This window comes from Argiope bruennichi, chromosome 5, assembly GCF_947563725.1.
Source record: "Argiope bruennichi chromosome 5, qqArgBrue1.1, whole genome shotgun sequence".
Classification (NCBI taxonomy): domain Eukaryota; kingdom Metazoa; phylum Arthropoda; class Arachnida; order Araneae; family Araneidae; genus Argiope; species Argiope bruennichi.
In genome coordinates, this window is record NC_079155.1 from 40913855 (window position 1) to 40940920 (window position 27066).

The 27066-nt window shown below is 29.8% G+C and overlaps 1 protein-coding gene across 11 annotated transcripts in view; it reads right to left on the reverse strand.

The window, feature by feature from the left end:
• Nucleotides 1-27066, reverse strand: part of LOC129968508 (IQ motif and SEC7 domain-containing protein 1-like) — a 671655-nt gene continuing 644589 nt past the window's right edge. For 6 of the 11 annotated variants that reach the window (XM_056082467.1, XM_056082462.1, XM_056082468.1 and 3 more), the window contains 13 exons: nucleotides 12498-12719; nucleotides 10009-10777; nucleotides 9065-9409; nucleotides 7936-8130; nucleotides 6720-6937; nucleotides 5949-6030; nucleotides 5327-5534; nucleotides 5068-5207; nucleotides 4690-4815; nucleotides 4368-4467; nucleotides 4087-4208; nucleotides 2876-3145; nucleotides 3-1881 (listed from right to left, as the gene is read on the reverse strand). In XM_056082467.1, coding sequence (XP_055938442.1) covers nucleotides 1639-1881; nucleotides 2876-3145; nucleotides 4087-4208; nucleotides 4368-4467; nucleotides 4690-4815; nucleotides 5068-5207; nucleotides 5327-5534; nucleotides 5949-6030; nucleotides 6720-6937; nucleotides 7936-8130; nucleotides 9065-9409; nucleotides 10009-10777; nucleotides 12498-12719 — 3040 coding nt within the window. In that variant the 3' untranslated portion in view covers nucleotides 3-1638. Of the gene's footprint in view, nucleotides 1882-2875; nucleotides 3146-4086; nucleotides 4209-4367; nucleotides 4468-4689; nucleotides 4816-5067; nucleotides 5208-5326; nucleotides 5535-5948; nucleotides 6031-6719; nucleotides 6938-7935; nucleotides 8131-9064; nucleotides 9410-10008; nucleotides 10778-12497; nucleotides 12720-20313; nucleotides 20601-27066 lie in introns of those variants that run through there. The other 5 variants (XM_056082460.1, XM_056082461.1, XM_056082466.1 and 2 more) reach the window with 4 other exon arrangements.

The following is a 27066-nucleotide window of genomic DNA, read 5'->3' on the forward strand; positions in this document are numbered from 1 at the left end:
ATTTTCTTTGTTAAGCTCCAGGCTTATTTATACAATAAGTACTATCACACAATTTAAATTAATATTAACAGTTAATTTCTAAATGGAAACAGATTGATTGTTAAAATGCTTTATTACATCAATATTTTCATCTTTAACAAAAGGTCATGAAAGAAACGAATATCAAAAATTGAGTACAACAATTTAGAAATTGAGGCTGAACATTCTTTAAAAGAAACATGTCAATTTATGCTTGGACCCATTCAAACACATTCTTATTCAGTTACACTTTTGTACAATATAAATTAAACATTCAAATAAACACACAAATATCATAATTTTCGGATAGAATAAACAACGAGCTACGCATTTGGAAGCATCAGCATTTAATACACTACCAATTAGATTGTATAACTCGAATAATGATCGTGTATTAATACGTGTTGTCTATAAAAAAACATTTCTTTAAATTATTTAGTTTAATGAATATATGTATTAAATACCAATAGAAAATTTAATAATAAATTAAATATGAAACTAGAGCTTTGAAATTCTTTTATATATACCAATAAAAAAAAATTCAAAAGGAAGAATAAACATTACACAGTTTCCATTTCTGTACATAATTGTATGATTAAAGAATTTTTTTTATCTGGTCCTACACGCCTGACAATTATTTAAAAAGTAAAATCATGGGTATATTGTGAACTTAATTTCTGCAACAATAAAAATTCAAAGAGCATAAAATAATTTCATAGAATATTTAAACACATTAACAAAAAAAAAAAGAATATTTTCATTTTGTAAAAACCGGGATAATAGAAAATTTGTCAAAACACTAGAACAAATTTTATATTACAAATTGCACATTTATAATGAAACAAAATTCATATTACAGTCATATAAGACAACGATTATGAGTACATCAATTAGGAATCACACATATAGATTTATGACATCATAATAAAATTTTAGAGAGCATTTTGGCTTCTTTGTGTATTATGCATAGATTGGAAGTATCAAAAAAGTGCTCAGAAAAAAAAATTCTTGGTTTTTTTAAACACATAATTTGTCACTCAACACAACACAAAGATCCATAGCATAAATACTTTTCAAAACTTGACAAGATTTCACTCTATCAAATACAGTATTTTCCATTCTCATAAACAAAATTTGAGCTGGCCTATTATACACTATTATCTGTCTCTATGAACTCTGAATATATATATGTATAATATATATAACTTATTTTATACACTCTCAAATATATTAAATTTGCTCATTACTTAGGTTTCACTTGCAATACACAGATAGACGTCATTACGTCTGCATAAAGTAATGAGATTACTAAACACTATGTACATCAGACTATTATACACTGTTCTTACAAGAGATTTATCTATATACACTGTACTTTTATATACTGAATAATAAAGCTATGTGAGTACAAACGGTCGGAAAGCATGCGAGTCTTTCACATGACGCAAGTCCTTATACAGGATCATACTTGATTTGTCAAATGCGAGTTGTAGCAAAAGGCTGCTAATTCTCTATGACAACAGCTGTCCTATTCACAAGATTGTAACAAATCCCTAATTTGAGAATGGTTTAAAATCTGACAATTTGAAACGCTATATTCCTATCCTTCGGAGGATTCCTTTAAGTGTCGGAACCATCAAGAGGTTTCCTCACATTGCTTTTGCTGGTGTGTTTGCCCTTTTTACTAAAAAGTCCACCCAGAAATCCTGCTTGTGAAGAGGGCTGTTTTGATGTGGATTCAGGTCCACTCCTAGTGCTGCCTAGGCTAGATCCGGACCCAGAAGATGTGGAGCTGGCATGAACAATTTGTGGGGAAGAATCGTGGCTCACACTGCTAGCTGCAGAGGACTGGAAAGATATTGACTGGAATTAAAAGAAATGCACAGAATTAAAATGATAGAATTTGAGTGGCAAAGAAGAAAGATTATTAAATTTTTTTAAAGGAAAGTGTAAATGAAGGATATATGAAAGTTAGGCCTTCAACTGCCAGCTATTTGCTTACCATATTAAAAAAGCACTAACTAAACAATACCAATAAATTTTGGTGAACTATAGATTATCACACTAAATGAAAATAAAATAATTCACAAATTACGTTTACATAATAAAAATAAAATATTAGATTCGTCATAGCAATAAATGCAAAGTAACAAAATTAAATGGTCCAGTGATGATGCATCTAGATGCCATAAGCTTTCAAATAGAATAAAAAATTGCAAAATCAGTATAGCGTTTGAGCTTGTAGGACTATATTAAGATCCCCTTCCCATAGAAAATACAATATTTTAAAGATTTCTAACAAAAATGGAAAATAAAAGGTTATAGAAGACCATTGATGACATAGCTAGCTTTCTTGCAGAGTAAAAATTAGGGAAATCATAGCTATAATTGGGCTTGGGGAGCTAGTTCTTTTGTTTTGTTGAGAATTTAAAATATATAGAGAGAGTGCAGACAACATCATAAGCATTGGTGCAACTGGATAACATGGGATCCCTTAGTCAAATTGTTAGCTTGATGCCTTTAAAAAATTAAACTCACAATTATCACTAATTATAGAAGAATTTCATTTTTTAAAATGCCAAACAATCTCAAATGAATTATAATAAATCCTATTTATAAAATAAAAACTGAACTTTAATATAAATACATATGAAAAAAACCTTCAAGGAAATTAAACAAAATGCTAATGACAATTATGACAAATTATAATTTAAAAGAGTAACTTGAAAAACAGTAAGAAATAAAAAAGAGAAGAAAATGCAAAGAAAGTGGATAAAGAATTTTAACCAAAAATCTTAAAAACTCAGAGAAATAACAGAGTACACAGAAAATAACAAAAATACAGAACACAACTTACCATCCCACTATCCAAGGAGCCTGCACTTCCTCTTCGCACTGGTTTATTAATTTGCTGTTCATGGAGGTCAAGCAATGAATTGGACAAAGCAGAACGTTTCAGATTATTTCCTGATGCAACACTTTCTGGAGACAGTTTGCCATCTTTGGTAGGTTGAGGAATTATTTCCATGTCAGCAACTCCAGAATCCCTATTTTCTGCACCACGAACCCTCATCATCTTTTGCTTTTCAAGTTCCCCTTCAATACGAAGATTTTCCATTTCATCCATCTAAAAGTACAAGAATACAATTAATTTTTCAAAACATCCTGAAAAATATATTTGAACACAAAAGAACATTTAGAGTATAAACTAATCAAAAGTACTGTTTGTTCCCAATAGATTGCAGTATAATTAAATAAATTATAAAACATAGTTTTGTAATATTAATAATTTGGATTAAGTATATTATTTAACTGCATATATAATGATAATTCCAAAAACAAAGATAAGTATACAAGAACAGAATCTTTTATTATAATCAGAACAATGAAGGATTTTTAACTAGGCAGTTAGAAATCCATCATTAGAAGGGAGGAATAGAGAATGCAACAGTTCAATTAAAAAATATTTTTTCCAGTGAATAAATTAACAAAATTTTATGAAATTTCAAATTTTAGGCTACAGCATGTGTTTACATTGTACCATTAAAATGATTAATTATATTTTAATTTTTTAATAATTACTTCTTAAGTTTATTTTTGAAATCAATAATTCATTTAAACTATTTTCATTATATTCAAGTTGTAAAACAATTTTTAATCTCATACATATCTGAAGTCTTTCTTCCCTTATAATCCACAATAATAATTTAATACTTTTTTTGCACCTTTAATAATATTTAATCATTTTTGCCCATTAAAAAAAAATAAAAAAAAATTCACAAGTTTAGTAACAAAAAGAAAATTAATTTAATAAGTTGATTTTGATCAATTATTAAAAAAAGAGCCTCATGATGTGTACTATATAGAGATGCAGAATACCTAAATCCTTCCCTGTCTCAGAAGTAAATTTTATAGACAAATTTTGTCATAATCTCAGAAACAGCCAACAGTTTTTACAGCTTACTAAAGCAAATAATACACAATTTATAAGAAAACAGAATCTAGTAGAAACATTTTACTTTTAATATTTTATTAAATTCATTTAATATATAGCTATTAATAACTTACCTCTAATATTGATTCTTTTAAATCTTCAACAAATTTTGATCTGTCATGTTCATTCCGAGCATTAAAGGTTACTAGAACCTTGTCATCTACTCTTTGACTCAAACGAATTCCATGAGGATAATCTGTGAAATAAATATGCTTTATTAAAATATATGAATTTTTAATATATTATCATTTATTATCTCAAGAACTCTTCCCATTAAATTACAAAATTAAAATATATCTAAGAATTAAGTGAAAAATTTAAAAAAAAAAATAATGAAATTTTTTTTTTTACTTACATGGGGCTTCAAATAATGTCACACTCATGCCACACAAAGGAAATGACTGTCTAAAAGTATAAGTAATACTATTTTTCTTTTTACTGAAAATTTTTGTCACCTATAAAAGTAAAGTACAAACATGGTGAGCACTACAATCAAGCATATTGCAAATTACAAAATATAATGTTTTTCTTTATCATTTTGAAATGTTACTAAATACTGCTCTATACTATACTATTTTCTTTTAAATACAGAAAATAAACTTTCATCATTTAATTATCAAACAATTATTATATTACATTTTTTTCTTTGAGTTTTACAGATTATAAAATAATCTTACCATTAATAAATCATTAAATAAGAAAACTTCTCGCTGATGTACACCAGGACGTTCTTTCTTGCTGACATCATAAACTTCATATAGACGGCAATAACAAACCAGCCTTCGATGAGGTAAAGCAAGGTTCTGCAAATAAAATCAGAAAAATTATATATTTGAAACATAAGATATTTTTAGAAAGAAGACAAACCAATACTAAATAAAGTTATATTAAATACAAATGTTCATGAAAATTATTATCTTTCACAAAAATCTATAAAAAAAAAGCAACTTTATAAGTCCAGTAACATAAATAGAAAGGCTTGATTTTGTATTTAAAAAAATACATATAATTTAAAATAATTTCCAAAACAAAAGTATCAAAATTCTGATACTTACAGGTTTTTTACCAACTATTGTCTGCTGAACTTTTAGAACTTGAGTTACATGGTCCGATCCCATTTTGAATTCATTGGTTTTGATTCGTTCATAAATCCCTGTCAGCATGTCTCTGTCTAAATCATGGCCATCATCAATAGCTAAAATACAAAATGGAGAAAAATTGATGCAATATATTGAATAAAACAATTCATTTCAAGAAATATTTAAAAGCAAAAACAGAACAAAAAAAAATGTCAAAAATGAAAATTTAGCTTACATCTCAGGTTTCGAACAAATTCATCCAGTTTCATTCGTCTTTCAGCTTTCATGTTGGGAGTGTGAAGATCAGTATTTAACATAATGATGGCAAATGCAAGAACAAAAACTGTTTCTGGATTGTGAAATTTAGAAGCTATGTCATGATTGCATTCAATATAGCGATGGCTAAAGACCTCAACGAGCCTTTCAATTTTCTGTGCTTCACCCTAAAAACAATAAATTTTCAGGATATCAATACTTTTATCTTATTATCTTATAATGTTAATGTAAAGTTTTAAATGAGAATTTAGATATCGTTATTTTATTTGGATAAAAATATTTTGGTACTTGCTCTTTTTTTATGGCCCTGTGATAAATCATCATCATCAAAAAAAAAAAAAAAAAAATGCAAATCAACATCAGCCGTCTTGGCATATATATGTAGCTATATTTCTGGAGTTTGGCGATTTTGGCGTAATTTGTAAATCGCCAAGTAAAACCCAAGAGTCGTAAAAAATAAATAAGCACCAATATTGTAAATTAAAAAATTATTAAATGCAACATAAAAGTAACGTTTTCTCCATGATGATTATTACATAACTGAATTAAATGTGCTATAAGATTATTCATTTAATACTCACAGGCATCCTGAAAAATGTTTGGAATTTTCTTAATGCAACATCAACTTGCATTCCAGCTAAGTCCAATTCTTGAACAAAACACCTAAAAGCAAAATTTTTACATTAATGATAGAAAAACAAGAATGTTATAAAAAATAATATTTTAGTAATTTTTTTATGAGCAGAACTCTATACAGAATCTCAGCAATAACTCCATCGAATCTTAATGATGAATTTTGGAATTAACATAAAAAGAGCCATTATTCAAGCTAGGTGACATTTAAGATCTTGCTTACAGAAATATACTAAACTTTTTAACAGACAACCATTATTGTAAAATACAAAATAAAAATGATTGCCAAATATCATTAAAAGTTTGCTGCAATACAATCAATAATATTTTACTTATTACTATTTGCAATAGTCTTTAAGGAAATTTGAAAAAATTCAAAACATCTATTTAATATAAAGTAAGGCATCTTCAGAGAGGAAAGTGTGTAATAAATATAACTATATAATTGGAAAAAATTATTTCAATGATGTTAAATAGAAATAATAAAGAAATAAAATAAAAATAAACAAATTTTAAAAAGTATGAATTTTGAAAGTATAAAGGATAAATTTTTATTTCCAATTGCAATTACAGAAAAATAACTAAAAAATACACTAAAATATTAAATTTTGTTTTCAAAACTTAGTATATTTTACTTAGTAATATAAATTAATATTTTTTATGAAAAATTATTCTATTGTAGTAAAATGGTTTACGATTTTGAAGAAACAAGATCTTACTCTAACACAGCCATGTTGAAAGGACTCTGTAAATTTCCAAGGTATTCTCCAATCATTTGTTTACTAAGCCCTTTTCTTGTCAACAAAAACCTAGCAACAGCTTGAGGAGAAGCTTCCAGGAAACCTCTTTGAATTAAGTAGCGAATACCTCGCTCAGGCTTTTTATTGAATAAATTTAATCCAACTCTATACTGTCTCTTTCTTTGAATTTCTGTCAACTGCAATAAACACATACAAAAAATTAATCCATTGAATATAGAGAATTCCAACACAGCTGTTGATTAGGTAATAAATTTTTAGGCAATTTTGATAAACAATTAGAAATAAAATAGGGCGAAATTTAATTCCTCTAAAACCTTTGAGTTGTTGCAGATAGTAATAAAAATTTTTTATTCAAAAGTATAGAAAATGAATTTAAGGGTAATGCAGGCAATTGAGAATTTTTAGAGGTATTATTAAAAAACAGCTAAATAAATTTTCTTGAAATTTTTAAACATAATAAAAACATTCAAATCTCTTATTGGATATTTAACCATTGCTCATGAAAGATTAATTTCGTTTTTTTTTAATTTAAAACTTGTTTTTAATATTAACAATATAAATACATATAATGATTTTTTGTTGTACAAACCGATTTTGCAGATATATTGAGAAAAGGGCAAATTGCAAACAATAGGCTTTTATAGTCTCATATTTTAATGAATTTGAAGTGACATCTATTCAGGATCTGAGAAGTTATTTCAGTTCAAGTTGTAAATTAATTAAAATCTAATTAACTAGTACAAACAGCAATGAAAAGAATTATGCTCTTGTAAGTTGCATGTGAGGGGAAAATTCACTTTGTACTTGTCTATCTGTTAAAATAAGGAGACTTGTATATTAACTCTATGCCATTGGATTTTAAGCTTAACTACATGTCAACCATGCAACAAAAATAGCCAAAAGACAAACAAGATGTAACTGGCAATTCATCGCTAGTTGTAATAAACATGGCATTTTTAGTGATTTTCCCCCTTAGTAATAAATTGGTGGCATGCAGTTAATACAAAAGTACTAGCATAAGATATTGTAAGATAAAGCTGTTTCATATTCTAAATGCTAGAAATTAACATGAAGATATTATAGCTACGTTGTTGAGCATTTCACACTAATAGGGTAGTTTTGGACTTGCAAGTGGAAGGTTGGATATAGAGTTAGACAATCCATTTATGCATACCTTGTATATAGTTGGAGTGCCAGGTAAGTCATGAGGAGTTCGAATATCTGGGTAATTATGGGCATTAAATGAATGGCTCATATCAGCTGGAGGTGTGTTCGAATAACCACCACCACTGTCGAGACTGTCTTCACTATTTTCAGATATGTTGCTTAATCGTTTATCTTCTGCACTTACAGATTGCTCAGCTAAGACCTAAAAATATCAAATAAATTTATAAATATGCAGACATTAAAAAAGCTTGGGGAGGTTTACTTAAAACTGATTTAAAATTTTGAATAATATATATATATATATAAAATAGATAACAATATATTTTTTATTTATAAAATTGTGCAACTAATAATTGAAATATGAATCTATTTGAATGAATTTTTAGAGATTAAAATAATTACATTATTTTAAAATTAAATGTATTTAATGTGAAAGATTCAAAATTTAAAAAAATAATTATACTAATTTATTATCAAGCAGAGACTAAACCATATTTAACTGAAACCGAATAATGCAAGTAATATACAAGGATGATTCAGCAGCCTACTCTCCAAACTTCATTGTTGCAACAATTTAATGCATTCGTGCTTTTGAATTTGAACATGTTCTAATCATAGAATAAAAGGCACATATAAATTAAAAATAAATGTTCGATATCTGAATTTCGACAGAATTAAAACTCAAGCATATACTTAGGATATTAAGATAAATTCTAATAATTCATTTCATGTCAAGTGTCTTGACAATCTTGAAAAATTAAATGTAATTATAAGATAAAAATTAGTTTTCTGAATACCAATAATCAATATTAGCTTTATAATTTTAACTTATATGCGATATTACCTAAATTGCATATAGAAAAGTAGAAATTACAAGCTTCTACATGGCATTTGTTTAAAAATATAAAGGATAAAAAAGAAAATTTTGAAAATATTTTTGTGTTAAGATCAGTCATTTTGTAATATTATATATATGTAAAATTATAATGTTCTCCTAAGCTGAATGCTATCAAAATGTATGCAAATGTAACAAGAACAATAACATTGCAAAGTTGCACAATTTGTCTTGTAAAGCATAATTTGTCTATATTTGAGTTACTTCATATTAAAGAACAAAATATTCAGCTACTACTTACTAGAGATTTTCTTTTCCAAACTGGAGATGCTTCCACTGTTTTACTGGTGGAGCTAGTGCTTGCTATAAGCGTTTGACTACTATCAGATAGGCTATTATCCGATTCAGACAGTCCATCTCTATTTGGAATAGAAGATGTCCTCTTAGGAACCTGGGGTGGCACCTTCTTTTGGTCTACCCGTGGAGAAACTCTGCGACTAAGTGCAACATCACTAGCTCTTGCAGCATTTCTTTGAAGGACATTAGATGTTGGCATTTTGGAAGGACTAATGTTAAGTGAGTGTCTTGCTGAAATACCTCGCTGAATATTGGTATCAGCTTCACTGGAATCTATGTCAACACTGAGCTGGAATAATAAGGAAAAAAAATTTAAGAGATATATCTTTCTCTAAAGTTAAAAAAAATAAATCTCAATTTCAGATTACTAAAGCAATAATAATGTAACAATTTTAGAATAATGAAGAAAATTATCTGTAGCTGCTTACCAAATTATCATACAATATTGTATGATATCTTTACAATGCTTTTCAATATTCTAAACGCCTTGCAAAGATGTCATAATAATATTGTTGGGTATTTTGTGGTAATATTGTATGTCATTTGAAAAATGTACTTTGAATAAATAATATCAAATGATAATAGTATAAACGTTATTTGACATTAGCATCAAGGTATTTAAACTCAGCATAAACAATCATGTTGGAAATGAAAAATGTGCAGTAGTTTTTTATGCATTTATTTGAAGGTTTGAAAATTATTCAGTTTTCATTTTCATAATGAAAAGAATATTTAATAGTCAAAATGAGAAGCAAGTTTGTTAGTTTATATGCAACTTGATAAATATTGGCTCTCCAGTATGCTTTAAATATCAAGTTCATCATAAACTGATTGATTGTCAAAGGACTATAAAATATTTAAAAAAAATTTAATTATCTAAATACTTACAGAGCTCAATGAACTGTCTTCGGACGATATGGAATCCCTTGTAGGTTGATGTTGAACTTTAATAATTGGACTAGAATGAACATAAACAGAAGATTGATTTGATGCACAATGAGTTCTTTGATTATTAGCATTTGGTACAGCAGTCCATGCTGGATGTCGAGGGAATGCTGGAGGTGACCTAGTCACTGAGGATTGGTATGCATCTTGATAATATGCACTATTTAGATGAGAAACTGGCTTACCACCATATTGTTCACAAGATTCTTTATTGTTACATTCTTGCATATAAAGACCCTGGCTATAAGCCTCTTGATACTTAATGCGACGTTCCCTAAAGCTCTGTGTGCGACAGGGCTTACTGTAGCGAGAACCGTCGTCAGAGTCTAGTGTATCGTTGAGTTCGCGATATAGTGCATTGTACTGTGACTGCAACATTGCATCAGAGTTGACATTAGTGTGGAAGTTATTACACATTTTGACTTCACCCTCATAACAGCTCTGGTGATGTTGGAAATGAGGGTATCGAGACACAGTTCCATTACTATTATACACAACCCACTCTTTATTTTCCATGTCAAATGTTGGAAATCTTCTAGACAAACGTTTTTCTCCTTTGGAGGCATTAGCAATGTCCTGAAAGCGTTTCATTATGGTGTACTTTCGGAAGGCTCTTTGGATAGTCAGGGCTGCTTTACGGGCACACACACCGCCATATTTCCTTTCAAGCATTTCCACCTGCTTATCTAACAGATCTTGAGAGAGCTCATACCTAGAAAGAAACAAAACATTTATGAAGCATTCGAACAAACTTTTAGGTCAACGAATTTTGCATCAAACTGGGGACTTCTGACACACTCATTTACTTTTTCTATAAATAATGTCACCACTTCCTTTGTTTTCAGGGCTTCCCTGTCTTTTATTAATTCAAAATTTTTAAGGGTCAAAAATTCGAGTCGAGAATAAAGAACTAGAGAAAATTAAGGTTAAAACTTTCTCCCAATATTCTCTCAATATTCAAGCAGACCTAATATTTCTTATAATAAAACTATTAATTCAAATTTTTCATTAAGCATTCATGCTCTATCTGCCCTGAATGGCTCACTACTGGAGAAAAAAAAAAGCTCTATCACGTTTGTCATATATTAGTTTGATAAAAATTTTATTTTTGATTGTCTATGACGTCCATTTTGAGACACACCTTTTAATTTAAAAAAATAACGCAGATTACATCTCTCTCTTTCTCAACACTAATGGATAGAATGTTTGATTCTCATGAACTTAACATGTAAAGATCCAAGTACAGAAAGGATGTTCGGGTAAATCGGTATCGAACATATTATACTCAGTCCAAAATCTAATATCCAATCAGAAGAGCACTGCAACTCCGTATCTGTCGTTCAAATTTTAACTAATACGCGAGATAGGATAAAGTTCTAGGAAAGAATCCTAGAATCTACTGTTATCTTTTCATATAAATCAAAGTATGTACACCCGTTTTTACTTATCAAGGATTGGTGGTAAAGTGGTGTAAATAAGGGGACAACATAACTGTCTGAAAACAATTAAATCCTAGTTGCACTCATCTGAAAAGACAGAAATGATTGTAAACTGCGGGAAAATGTTCAAGACGAGACCATAGAAGTGAGGAAAAAAGCTGTACCCATATTTTAACTGTTGTTTCGTATATTTGAAGAGGTAAATGGAAACCAGTGGGAGCGGTTTCCCTTAAACTTTCTCTCATACTCTCTGGTAAAGGTTATCCCAGAGTGCGCCTTACATGTCATTGTCAGACAATTGTGAAATATTAGTACTTTTTGGCATGAATGAAGTATTTGTACTGAATATATTGCATGATCTTTGGCACATTTTTTTGGCGATTAATCCCCGGCAAGCGGTTAATAGTATCCGGAAACCGAATTTGTGTTTTAGAAAAGTTTTTCCCTATCGATTGAAACAAAAATTTTACACAAAACTACACTTGTAGCTACAAAATCACATACCAAATTTAATTTATTTGTATCAATGCTTTTTCGTTATCGCTTTTATATGTTTCTGGAAATACAAACTGAAAGACGGTCAACCTTTTGTTGGATTTGACTCATAATTTGATAGATGTCTACGCTATAAATGTGAAATCTATGTAACAAATTTGATCTATCTAACTAGCTCTCTTTGTTTTGTATTTATCATGTTAACATATATTCGGACATCTGAATAAACAGACTTCCTCTGAGTGTATGTCACTCAAAATTTTACAACAAATTTGTAGATTTATGTCAAGACCATATTATTAAATTTCATCTTTCTAGCTCACAGCGTTTTTGAGTTATTTTTGTCACAGACAGACGGACACTATCACTGACCCGTATTTTTCGAACTCAAAGAAATCTAAAACGTGGAGATTCGTCAAAATCTCTAATCCGAATTTTTTTGGCATTTACTGTACTTTTTCTATACTCGGTATATGAGGAAATAAATATAATACTCACTGGCTGTTGTGCAAACGTGACCTTTTGAGAGCATCATCATCAACTCGACGTACTGGTGTCTTCTTACTAGAAACATTACCACTGACAGACCTTTGTCTAGCACGTCCCAGCTGAGATGCTGCAAAATTGCAGTTACCGTTACTCTCAACAGAGTAGGATCTCAACTGCTTCAATGGTGGACCAGGTCCACAGGAAGCCCGTTCCACAGGCTTGAGGGAGGAACTGGAAAAAAAAAATGAAATAAGAAAATGGGTACAAAACAATATCAAAAAAGAAATTTCTTACATTTATTTACCACAAAGTTAAAGCATTAAGAAATAAACGACACTAATAACTGTAAGGCTTTTACTTAAATATAAATAAACGTTGTTAAACATTAGTTTATTACGTACTCCTCTGAATCCATCTCTCAAAGATTAACAAAAATTAAACAACTGAGATTTATTTCAAGCAATTAAAACATAAAATATCTACAAAGTTTATTTGCTTTAATCAATATTCATTTTAAAATGCTTTAAAAATCACTACAAATTTCTTTAAAACGATTATAAGTAAACAGTCCAATTTCGGTAGTCGCATTATTCTTTTTTTCCCCACAATTTGCATAACGATAAATACTCATAAATCATTTATAGAACCGCGAGCTCGCTATTACGCGAGCGAAATTATACATTGTTTCTTTTTTCAAACCACAGATAATAAACGTACAACGGGAGCAATTTTTTTTTTATGGGCTATTAATAGAATTTAGGTCAAAAGTATAGGGAAAGAAAGCAAAAAAATGGACAGCAAACTTTTAAAAATAATTTCAGTTTCGAGTCGGCGGCAGGAATAGCAACGAAAAATCCCTCACGTGACAGTAAAATAACATAAAATTTGTGCACTTACCGACTTCGGCGAAGTTAAGACGAGTTTAAACAAAGAAAAAAAAGCCATGCAAATGATCCGATTACAAAAATGCAATTGGATTTGAGCTCGTCGAAAATATCCTCACTTTAAAAGTACTCAATTACAAAAATGAAATCCACGTGCCGGATGAAAACCGGCGTTAAATCCCTGACGTCATTCCAGTCACTAGCTGCGTCATCGGTAGCATCTTTCCTTAAGGCATATGGATGATAGAAATAACCTTTTCTAGTCTTCGACAACATGGTGACATTTTATTAGAACATTAAAGAAAGAAATGTATAGCACATACACGTGATTTCTTTTGTTCAAAATGCTGGAAAACCAGCGCTGACCGATTCTCCAACAATCAATCCATAAACTTCCGTAAGAAAGAATAGGTTTCTTCAAATGCAAGAAAAGCCTTAAAAATTGTTTACCAAGACTTCTTTTGACGAATGCCTATGATTGCTTAATTATTTTATCAAAAATTTGGTAAAAGAATTGATTTCGAATCGCAAAGAATGTTAGCTTTAGAAATTTATAATCTGTGAATTCAAGATAACAAGAAAGATAATTCTAAATACATTGTAGTTAGATTAAATACGAAGCTCCGACAAGCAAACGATAAAAAAAATTTATTCAATTAAAAATAATTTAATTTAATTATTCAATAATATATATCAAATGGAGATGACTCTGGTAGTAAGTTTTCTTGCAATATTATATCATTCCAGCAGAATGACACGTTAGAGTTTTTATGTTCCTTAAATATTTAATAGAAAATTTAATAGAAATAAAATGGAATTATAATTTGGGGATTAGTGAAAACTTTGCATAGTACAGTTAACATATTTGTGTCATATTTTTGCTTTTTTTTTATAAATTGTATAATCTATATCTCTAAGATTTATTAATCCATGTGGGATTACAGAATTGCAATTAAAAATTCGCAGTTAATATTTAATCTAAAAATTAGGGAAAATTATAGTTAAAATTTTTAAATGTTAGAAAGAAGTCATCGTTAACACCAATGAAATGAGAATTTGAAACTCATAGAAATTTGATGCATGAGTATACGAATATAATAAACTACTAAAAAATTTTTGTTTCAATATGTATGACAGTAAATCATACTAGCCGATTTTGACGACCAGTTGTGTACAGCCGACCACCTCGCCACCACTGAACGAAGCAGTATCGAAGTTGTTCACCCATTATAATAAAAAAATTAACCATTCAACCTTGATGCTCAGCATCTTATGATAAAAGAAAGTAACATTTTAAATTATACTTGCACTGTAAATACAAAGCATTCTTTTTAGTTAACCCTGTAATTAATTGGGGAATAAAATTGGCAAAACAGACCCAATTGCTGAGGTAAGGAACAGTGTCACGTTTTTATTTTGAGATATCTCTCGAAACTGGAAATAATATACAACTATTGATGATGTCTCTACAGAACAAACTTTCATATGAAATAAAAATAGGCGAAATCGGAACATCTCAATTCTGGAGGGCTGACGAACTCTGTCGTTGTTTCTTTTCCTCATAGAAAATAGACAATGAGAAAGTATCTTTTATCGAAAATGGAAGGGGGGAATAGGTGGCTGGGGGATAGGCAACCATTAATGATATACCAAGAAGTCATGAGCTTTCATTTGGAGGGGGAGGGGAGGGATAAAATCGTAAAAAGTGTTTTTGGCTTAATGACAGTTCTCCGATTTTTTCTGATTATTTTAAATTTATAATATGTATAATAGGTCCCGAAAATATTATGTTGTGCACATTCTTGCAGTGTACAAATAAACTGTAAAAATATGTAGTATAAAAAAAACCCAATAATAACCACATATATGAAAAAATACGAGTAGCAGATTATATTTCAGAAAGTTGAAAGTTGCCTTCGTCAGATAGAATAATGATTAGTATGTTCAATGTGAAAACCAACACGGAAATTGAAATTTAACATGATATAAAATTAGAAAATTAAGATTATTTTTCCAATTAGATAATTATAACATATTTGAAATTTTTTAAAAGCGAAACCATTAAGGGAAAGCACCTAGTTTCTCTTCCCTAGACGCAATCCCATGAGTAAGTCATCACATGGATACTGATTAGTAATAAATATTCACGCAATTTTATTGGTTGATTCAAACGCTTAAATATCGAGTGGAAGTGTGACTTAATTAAAAAAAAAAAAAAAAGTGTCGGAAATCGTTACTCGCGCACTTACTTCCTTCGCCGATACGTAAGTAGTAAGAAAAACAGGAAGACTGCATATGATAGACATCAGAGGAAAATAGCAAAGATAACGCATTCCAGATTATTTTTGAAATGTCCTGCCCTTTTTTGATCAAGAAAAGTTAATGTATTTAAAATAAGGCATCCTTTTTCGTCCGACTTCGTCGTATAACAAATACGGCAGATATCCGGCAAGGAATAAAAAAAGTAAAAAGGTCTTCCTTATTTTTTTTCCTAAAGAACAAACTCCGAAATGATACGCCAGAGATTAATAATAGACAGCAGAGAAGCGAAGTAAACTTAACATCAGAAGATAACTTCAGATGTTCTCTACAAACTAATTAGACTGCGCAGTTTAAAAAATTTTAATCAGCAGTTAAGAATTTTTTCTCAATCCTAAAGTTGGAATTTTTATATTCTAAAATAGGAGCTCCCCAATTTTTTAACTCTATGATCCAGTTGGAGGGAAGAAGAAAAAAAAAAAAAAATCTATAGTGGCATACTTTATCCATGCCACATTGAATTTTTTTCATAATCGAATTACACATGGTCTTTCAATAAAGAATTTTATCGGCCAAATAGAACTCTTGTGGAAAAAATAAAACATTTAACATTTAATAAAATTAAAGCCGACATCACATGTTTTGCAAAATATAGAATGGAATATAAATAATCAAAACATCATGCTTTACGAAAAATTGATTCACGAGCCATAGTGTAGGTTAATGTCGAATGGTACTTTGACAGCTGGACAGACAGAATAGATCTTCATTCAAGAAATTTGGTGTTAACATCATGTAACAAATTTCAACCTACCACCACAAAACGTTTATGAGTTATTGTGATCACAAACAAACAGATAGATATAATTCCAAAAGTGTGTTTTTTAGTCTTAGGGAGGTCTAAAACTTCGAAATGTGTGAAAATCTGGTCGAATTTTTATCGACTGTATATTTCGCATACAAGAAAGTAAAGTCTAGCCATGATTAACATAATGCAATTTTTTTTCCTCGAAAAAAAAAAAAAATCTCAACCAAATATACATTTAAAAACTTAATGAGATGCATACTTTCCTAATTAAAAGGCCCGCATGAAACCACAAATCAACGTTATCGATTCTTTTAAACACAATAAATAAATCGTGGCCAAGCACGGTTGAAAAATAATAAAACTTTGACCTCCCAGGTAAGTTAGTGATCCAGAACGGTGGAGATAACACATGACACATGGGTGTAATGAATGCAGCCCTCGTTAAATAAAAGAAAACTTCGCCTGGACAAGTGAAACACAATAGAAAGAACTAGCCACCCATGAAAAAGCATTCGAGCCATCTTGTTATGAAGGATTTTCACATTGCAACGCCTTTATAGAAAAAAGAAATCAAGAAAAATTCTTTATATTCAAAGGATTCCTCAGAAAGAACATTTTCTGTAAAACTGAGTTTACTGTGTGTGTGCTTTTTGGAGTATATTAGATATATGACCTTTGACAGCCAATAGATATTGGTCAATACACGAAAAGAATTACAAGCGATTCCATTTACGAGTTTAATTACAATATGGTATCACATTTCATATTTGGAAAATGCCTGCATTAACTGCATTTTGTTTAACACACTTACAGAAACTGAATACAAAATACAAGTATAAATGATAATACGTTTTTTTTTTAATTGGACTCCCACCTTTTTTAAAGAAAATTACACGACACTTTATTATATATATATATATATATATATATATAAATTTAATCTGACAAATGAAAAAAATTGTATTTTTCGCTTAGAAAAAAAAAAAAATGCATATTGCCGCGAAGCTATCAAGTAGAAGCTGCTGTTATGCCATCATCTATTTTCTGGTTTAAAAAAAAGTATTGGGGTTCCACGCCACCTTTCCAAGATGTTGATAAAGTTCGATAATTTGTTTGGAAAAAAAAAATCTCAAATTCTTTTTAGCTAGAAACGTTGAGTAATTTTTCAAAATATTTTACACGAAAATACAAAATATACTTGCAGAAGAAATTAAAAAAAAGTTCCTAATGTAATTATTACATTGATAAAAGAATTAGAACTAAAAGGTAAATAGTTTCTTTCAGAAAAACCTTTTAAGTAACATTATGGTTCATATAAGGCATGAGAATCACTCATATAAAATGCAAAAACAAAAACAAAAAAAACGCTCTAAATATATAGCTTTCTCTAAGTGCCGAAACGCAATATATGCATAGCTATTAATGAAAACAACAACAACAACAACAAAAAAGATCGTCTAAATTACAGAAAAACGCCAAACTCTCACTTCAGCAGAATAGAGGAAGGAATTATGCCATAACCTTTCATTTAAAACCGAAACATGAATATCAGCATACTTTCTCCGAATTCTGCTCTGGCCATTGATTAAACTTCTAAGCCATAAACAACCTGATAAAATATCTTCACTTCTTAAAGGCGAAAAGAATAACAACAACAAAAAAAAATTCTTTATAAAAGAAGGGTAAAATAAGCTGTAGAATAAAGGCGTGGAATTCCATAGTTCGCTTGGCTGGTCACTGGAAGCAATTGGTAATGAATCTGTGGTTGCTAAGCGTGGCGAATTACAAAGGATGATTACAGAGTGCCAATTTTTTGGCTCCTCTTTTGAAATGCATTGTAGCGATGGAAGATAAAACTCAGCAAGTGATCATCAAGTTGCCACTTTGGGGGCAATATGTGCTGGCAAGAAAAATCCAAGATATTTTTTCTCACAAAAACGACCATTATTTCCACATTCAGTGGGTCAGTAATGGTTCCAAAGAGGGAATGAAAAAGGTTCCGAGCCATTAAAGGGGAAAGAAATGTTTGGTACAATGTTGTGATTTGGGTGTGCCTCGACATTTGTTTGAATGCAGAAAAATGAATGGGTCTCAGCTTTAGGTATTTGAATTATAAAATACAGAAATAAGCATATCGAACAAAATTATATATTTTTAATGAATATCATTTCGTTATAAAAAGAATATTTTCTTTCTCAGGAAATAAAACACAATACAGATGAAAATAAAATACAATCCGTGTATAGTTTGGGCAGCAACAAAAGTATAGGAAATAACGACCTCGAATAGTGACTGCTTTATGTTTCGCTCAGGGTCATGCAAATGAACTTAAAAATATCTCAGTAGTTGTACAGCAAAGATAAGCAATATCCGGGATAAGATTTTTTAAAATTTCTTTGCCACATTTTGCTTACAGTGAAATAAATGCACTAGTATGTAATCATCCTGATTCGCCAACCATCCATACTTGCACTCTTTCCCAGAGGCGTAACGAAGGTAAATAGCGCCTGAGCAATATGATATTTTTTTTTTTTTTTTAATTTCAGTTGTCACCTGTGACTTAACAAATCTAAACGGTGCCTGAGAAATAATATATTTTTGTTCTTTCACCATATTGGGAGAATTTATACATAAAAAATTACAAAAGCGTTCTATTTCCAGTCTTCCTCAAATACCCTTGCCCCCCACCCCCAATCGTTATGCCACATGAATTTCCATTGATTATACTGATAGTTTGAAAATTTAAAAATTGGACACACTTATGAATTTAAGCAAATTTGGGTTAATGTCAAAAATAATTTTTAAACAATGCCCTAATGTGAATTTTTTAAAAAGAAAAGAAAATATTGTTACCTTTATATTTTTATAAAACATTGTGAATGACAATCTGATTTGAAAAAAAAAATTATACTCTAAAGCAGCTATTTTGAAAATGTCACTAGATATCTAGCTCTCTCCAAATCTTCAGAAAAATCCATGATATTCAGAAGAGTCCTCGTTTTATCATTTAGAATTTCAATTAAAAATTACCAAAATAATTATTTTAAAAATTTTCTTTTCGTCAATGTTTTCTTCATTTTTCACATTATATACTTAATACCCGTTGCTATGACAAAAATTACTGTCGTGAAAGAATAGTTAAAACGGAAAACTTCAACAAGTTCCGTACTAACCTGGTAAACATTAATGATTGGTAATCAACTATAAAAGCAAATTTTGAAATCTATTTCCTAGAAATATTTATACTACTTGGAAACGAATTACAATATGAATATTACCGAAAAAAAAATAAAAAATACTGAAAATATAATTTTCTTTTCTATTTTTTTTCCCTTTAAATATTACAATAAGTTTCTTGCTAAACGAAAAAGATGCAATTTACTTTTTAAGTAATGATTTGATTCTGGTTTCCGCAACACTCAAAAAACAGTTACAAAATGAGGAAACATTTAAAACGATATTAAATACAGTAACTGAAACTGCAACTGATCAATTTTGCAACTATACACATTCACTAAATTGATTACATTTCCCCCCCCCCTTTACATCAACTACATTTATAATTCGTATTACGAACATGAAAAACAGATTTCCATATTTTCAGATCCAATCTAACTATAAATCTGCGTTGAAAACAATTTCGACGCGAATGAATAAGATCTAATTGAAAACTTTAACGAATATTGATCGCTAGTTTCTATCCCATAAAAACTTAAAATTTATCTAAAACATTTTTGAAAATATCTCACAATAGGATAAAAAAAGAAAATGATCTTTAAAAATATTTCTGCTACTCAGATTTACAGAACCAGATCCATAACAAATTCTAGAATTTCCAAATCGAAACTAATCACAGTGTCAAAAGGTGACTTACCCACACATGAAACCAGACAAGCAGATGAGCATTGAGAACACAAACTGTCACCAGAACCCCCAACTGAAATCCTCAACACCTTCTCGCACTCGACTAAAAATAATCCAAAAGGTATCGGAACCCAACTTTCGGCTCTTCCATCTAAGATTTCAAAACAGCTTGAGAACAGATGTTTCGCGTATTCACCACAGGCCGGCTTTTGAAAACAGACCGCAGAGAAAAACTGTCATTTTCGGTGTGCCCCTCGGCCAATCAGAGGCCACGGCCCGTGCCTCGATTGTCCAATGAGAGAGATCCGGACGGGAGCCAGGTGCAGAGCGCGTGCCGAATATTTATACTAGATCCCTAAAGGATCAAGTTGAGCAATTGTTTCGCAATTAGAAAACTTTTCCTGCTGGACTTTCTTTTTAAATGATTTGATAAGATTTCGACGGAAATTTTTTTTTGAGAACAGATTATTAGTTCTGGAAACGATTTGTTCGATGAAATTTGCGGGGTTTATACAGTGAACACCAGGAAAATTTGAAAGAAATAATAATAATAAGTCGCTTTTCCCTTTTTTTCATAACTTTTCTAAATGCTGTTTCAATTTTAATTCATGAAAAATTATGCTATTAGCTATCGTTAATCGATTTTTTTTTGTTTTTTTTTTTTGGTTTTGATCGCTTTGCAAAAATCATAAATATTGTAATTTGGCAAAATTTTCAGAATGAGGAACTCAAATTAAACGAAATTAGTAATTAAACGAAACTAAGATTAATAATTAAATTAATATTAATAAATCAAACGATATAATCTCTTCAATGCATTTGAAAAAAAAAATGGAGACAGTATTGTATAAACGAATATTTGCCGTCCGGTAAACAATCAACGAAATAGTCGAATTCAACTCCAGGCTCAGATTATTAAATAAGTAATATGCCTAAGGATATTGTAACAAATAAATTAAGTTTTAAATTCAAAACTATTTAGGTACAGGTTGTTGCCACAGCACCATTATCTGGAGATCATGTACTTCGTATAATAAATTTTCATTGGGACATTGATGTTTAATTCCATGGACATAATTCTTCATTGGGGCATTAATAATATCATTGAGACGTTAATGAAAAATCCAATCAATGCAACAAAAAAAAATTGGGGCATCGGTTTTAATTAATGTTTCAGTCTTCTGGTTATCTCCTTTCCCCTAAAAAAACCCTGCCGTTTAAAGCAATTATACACCGTTTTAATTCATCATAGTAATTTAATGTTTAAAATATCATTATGCATGAATCGTAATAAACTAATTATAATTTATATATATATGAGTGCTTACACACTCACAAAATGGACAGTGACTCTTGAAACAATTATACCAGTAAATATTTGCAATTAGCTACTGTTAATCGAAATTTGTTTACTCACAAATTTAAAAAAAAATGGATGCATTTTTTTTTTCAGTTGTATATTTGAAGTTTCAAGACAAAATTCATATTCAAAATAAAAAGAAGTAATTTAAAACATGAAAAAAAAAATAATAATCTAAGACACTACCATTCTTGACTTCACTTGTTTTTATTGACTACGAAAAAAAAAAAATGTAACCCCTTTTTCACTTGCAAAAAGTAATTCGATGCAAAATTATTCACCAAATACAAGGACATGTTTATCGCTCCAAAAAATTAAATATATATAATTATTTCAAATTAATTTTTTTAAAAAAATTAATCAATATCTTCTTATCACTATATGTGTTTTTAACAAACAACTTAAAAAAAAAATCCATCAAAATGATTCATCGTCTAGAATGATGCCCAAGAGGTGATATCTGAGTGCAAAGGAGAGAAGAGTTAATTTGAGTAATTAAAATATATTTCTTGTACAGATGTTTATTGACAAAATTATAACGGATGGCAAAATTATGATCATTAGTACATATTATGTGAAATATGAATATAGCAAAGGCTTTCCAAATAATCCCACCCAGCTTACAACTAATTCATCACTCACCCAGTAATTGTGCACGTGTTTAACGAGCGACAGGGACCACCCTTCCGGCAACGGGAAATGAGAGAATGAGTCACACCCTCCTTGAAATACGAGATGACCGTAGGACTGACCGCTTGTAATTGGTCATTTCAACCACCCTCACAACAACTACTGATGTTAATTTTTTTTTTTTTTTCTTTTTTGCCCCGATTTTTATTATGTGTTTCCCTTTTATCCAGATGAGTTGCTTTTCCCACTAGATTCCCAGAAACTGGAAGACTGTTCGCCATGGGAGGTACTTTTAACGAGCACCCTACTAGTGTTACAAAAATAATTAAAAGGGATATCGTTAGCGATAAAAAACGAATGAGCAATGCACACGGTTACAGCAAAAAACTGTAACCGTGAAGTCGTGCAATGATTCAGAAACATATCAAACAAACCAGTTCAAAAGGGGAAAAAAAAACAGTGTTTAAAGGAACTTGATAGTTTTGTTAGCCCCGACAAAATATCAAGCGTTTAGTTTTACAGATGCTTTAACGCAGAATTATTTTTTTTATGAATGAAAAAAAAAATAAGCAACCAGAAGTTGATATTATATATCCAAATTACAACTGCAAAAAAAAAAAAAAAAAAAAAAAAAAAAAAAACATGTTTCCTGTGAGTAATGGAGCAGCCTGATTAAAAAAATTTTTTTTTCGTATTGTGTAAGAAATGTATCGTTATACAAATATTCAAAGTAAAATAATACCAGATATTTAAGATGTTCTAAAGACTTACAATATAACAATATTTTGAAGATCTTTTAATACGCATGAATATTGCATTTTGAGGACATCAATATTTCTTTGAAATTTTCATTTAATAAGAGACTTATTTGGAATTTTCAACACAATTTTAGACTTCAAGTAAATCCCTTGACTGCCATGGGGATCGATCATTGTGACTGGCGTGCCCTTATAAATTGCAATGTAAAATAATAATATGCATAATTGCATAAATAATGCATAAATTGCATTGTAATTGCGGCCGTCAATGTGTTAAAATTCCTATAAAAATAAAGTGAAAGGTATAGTATATAGTGAACATTATTTACTGAACTTGCTATCACGACCTACGCTTGTGATTCGGGCCATTTAATTCGATAATCTCCTTTCTTTGTTATCTATTAACTGTAGTAAAGAAGGGATAATGTAATTAGAAAGAGGGTGTGAATCACAGGCGATTCACGACACAGCCGTATTATTAAACTAAGAATCCAAGTATCATATCTACACATACATGTAAATTGTGAGACCATGTAAACATAGTGAGTACTTCTCAGAGATTGCATAATATTCAAAAGCAAAACTCATGCCAGAAATTAATTTTCATTCGAAACACATCATTAAAACCTACAAATAACGCATTTTTTAAATTTTTAATATCATTAAAGTCAATGTTTTTCATTTATAATCAATTTATAATCATTATTAGCTAACAAAAATAGCTATGCATAAATGGAACTGTTCAAGAAGCTTAGCTGCAAATGCAACAAAATAAAAATTAATATTTTGATAAAAAGCGATCCGTCAATAAGGTTCTAGAAAAGGAAAAAAAAAAAAAAAAAACATTTTTTATTAAATAATGTAGAAATTAAAAAAATTTAAATGATGCCCTTGATGCATTTACCAAAACATTTTACATTTAGAAAATTCTGTGACCCACTATAAGCAGTTTGCAGAAAAACACCCACCCCAGCAGAAATCCCGGGTGAAGATGATGATTATGCGACTGAGGTGTTGGGGGAAGGGGGGGGTACCCAGGTATGGTGGGTCGAGCATTCCGGGTTTAGAGCGCACCACCTGCCCGCACTGTTAACTTTGCAACAGGAGGTATCTCCGCACGCGTCAGGCAGCACGCCAGGTGTCGGTCGTCTGCTCCGGCTAAGAATTTCATTTTTTTCTTCTTTCATCAAACCCTCCTTCCCATTTCTTACAACACACGAAGTCCGCAAGTTTGTTGCCCCGGGCACACACAAAGGCGGTCCTCATGCGACAGAAAACATCTGCACCGTGCCAAGTGTTTAAATCACTCATAAACGTGCTCCGATTTGTAAATAAACAAAGCAAGAGTATTTGCATTAAAAAAGGCACAGTTATTAAACATTTCAGGAGTTAACACATAATATTATTTTAGCAAAATTTATATTCTTTTCTGTTAATTTCCTTTTTTTTTTTTTTTTTTTGAGGATTTCATGATGCATTAATAAGCTGGCAATTTAGTATAACAATAGAATAGAATATATGCAGCTACATTTGAATAACTGGATGCAAACTATCTTCATTTTTTAAAAATTTAACTGTCACTCATGATCAGGTCAGATTGCGAGGAAAAACAAACAAACAAAAAAAAAATCATAGGCAATTGTTTAGGGGCATTATTATTTTGGAAAAGGGATCTGGGATTTTTTTTTTTTTTTTTTTTTTTTGCGTTAATTTCAGGGAAATTTAATTTTTTACTTTCATTTGATTTATAAGGACCATATACCCACTTATTAAAATTTAAATCAAGAATCATTTGAATTCTAGAATATTATTTGTTGCATTTTACTCATTCTAAATTATTGCGTAGATAAATAAATCCCCTTATAACCGCCTTTTTATAGCTGGCTAACTAATCCACAAGTAAATAAATATATATAAATCTTGCAATCATTAAAATAAATATTGAAAAAATATTGAATTACTGAGTTTCACTTTTAACAGACGAAGGGAAATTTTTTTAAAAATTAAGTCAAATTCATTTTTAAAATTAAATTTTGATTTTTTTTATATGAGAAACACTGATAATGTAATGTGATCATGTTATGCATTACCCTGACTTCAGAATTATAACATCATACTGAATACAGCTCTAACTGATTTCCTTATCAGTATTTTCTATTAGTTCATTATGAATTCCTACTGACCACCTTTCAATCTTTTCTGAAGAATTATGCATGCATGTATATGTGTGAGTGTGTGTATTCTTCATTTTTTGATTGCTGTGCTTCATTTTTTTATATATGCCAGATCAGTAAATAAAAGCACTTTTTATTGTAATCCTGGTCTCTGGAATAATTAATAACGCAGGTATTTTTTGCTTCAGTATAATAATATTAACAGGCATTAAAGTCAGCTTTTTTTTTTTCTTTCTTTTTCTTGAAGATGATTCTAAAAAAATTTTTTTTAACATTTAATCTATTATTACTTTTTAACTTAAAACTTAAAAACTACTACTTATATATAGATTAAATTAAAATAAAAATTCTGGTTTTTGAAAATTTGCGAAGGGGGGGGGGAGGGAAAAAGATCAAGAAGCTTGTTTAAAATCCGTTTTTAGAAATTAGTCTGGCCTATCTTGTAATAAATCACTAACAATAATCATTCAACAAGATATTATTTTTGTTTAAAAAATAAAATTCCACAAACTGTATTCGTCACTTCCTCTCTCAACAATGTATCATTTTCCAAAATGAAACAAATTACATTTAATATTTACTCTTAGGAAAAAATAAAAATTGAAGGAAATTCTAACTTCTTGTCTGAAACTTTACATCATCAGGTTTTAGACTTGATCCGTCTGTCAATATTTTATTTTTTTAATTTAATTTGTTTAATGTTGTCTCATTTTTTTTTTTGAAATCTTTAATTATTACAAGATATTTCATAAAAAATTGACAAAAAGAAATGTAAACATAAAACATATTTACTATTGCCATTAATGACATTCTATTTAATAAAACAAGTAAGTCGTGTGTTAGACTAAACAATAAAATATATTAAAAATTTTTTTAGCAATTTATTACTATTGGATAAAAAAATTATACGAAAGTTGGTATTACTGAAATGCTTTGTTTTTTAAAGTGGTACAAAAACGAATTTTGTGCAATGATGAGCTCCTAAATTGTTCAGGATAAAAGTTAAAGTTGAATATTTTTAATCAAATGCATAATATAAATTATGAAAACCCCTTTTTCAACGAGTATCCACTACGCTAAAGCAACTACGAGCGAAATTTGGCAGCTCTAGGTTCAAATGCCATTCTTGTAGAGCTTCTGGATTACCTTTTTCCCATCATGCATTTCGCAATTTACTAACTATATGCCAACCTATAAATCTAATATACATTAAAACAAGCTGTATTAAATTCCACTCTCAGGCGAAGTCGTACAAGGAAGGATGTAGCAAAAACACCGAAGTGGTTTCGTAACATTGTTAAGTGCATTAATTTTTTTGACATTAGGCCATGGGTCATCGCTCAAGCGATATACCACACTAAGCAAGAAAACACAAATTCAACGAGTGTAGTACATCATTCAAAAGTGTATCGAGTCACTGGTTCATTCATTCCTACTCATGAGGTTAACCGCGATTTTTGAACCATCAAAATAAACAAAATAAGAGCGATAATAGCTTAATCGCTACTTATTCAGTGCAGTCTAAATTCCGGAAGATGCAAGTTTGAATCTTAAAATGTAGATCGATTTTTTTTCTTTTCTTCTCTTCCTTTTTTTATTTTGGAGATCTTGTAATGCAACAACAACAACAATAAAAAAAGTGTCTAGTCATGGAAGAAAAAACAATCTTCAGATTCATTTTTATTATTATTATTAGTTTATTGTACCAAAAAATATAACAATATCCGAATTCATCGTAAAAACAGAAACAGTTTAAAAAGACATAAATAATATCATTGGCAGTTTTTGACATTCGGACTGAAATTTTTTTTTAAACAAAATTTTCGAAGATCTTTTATAAA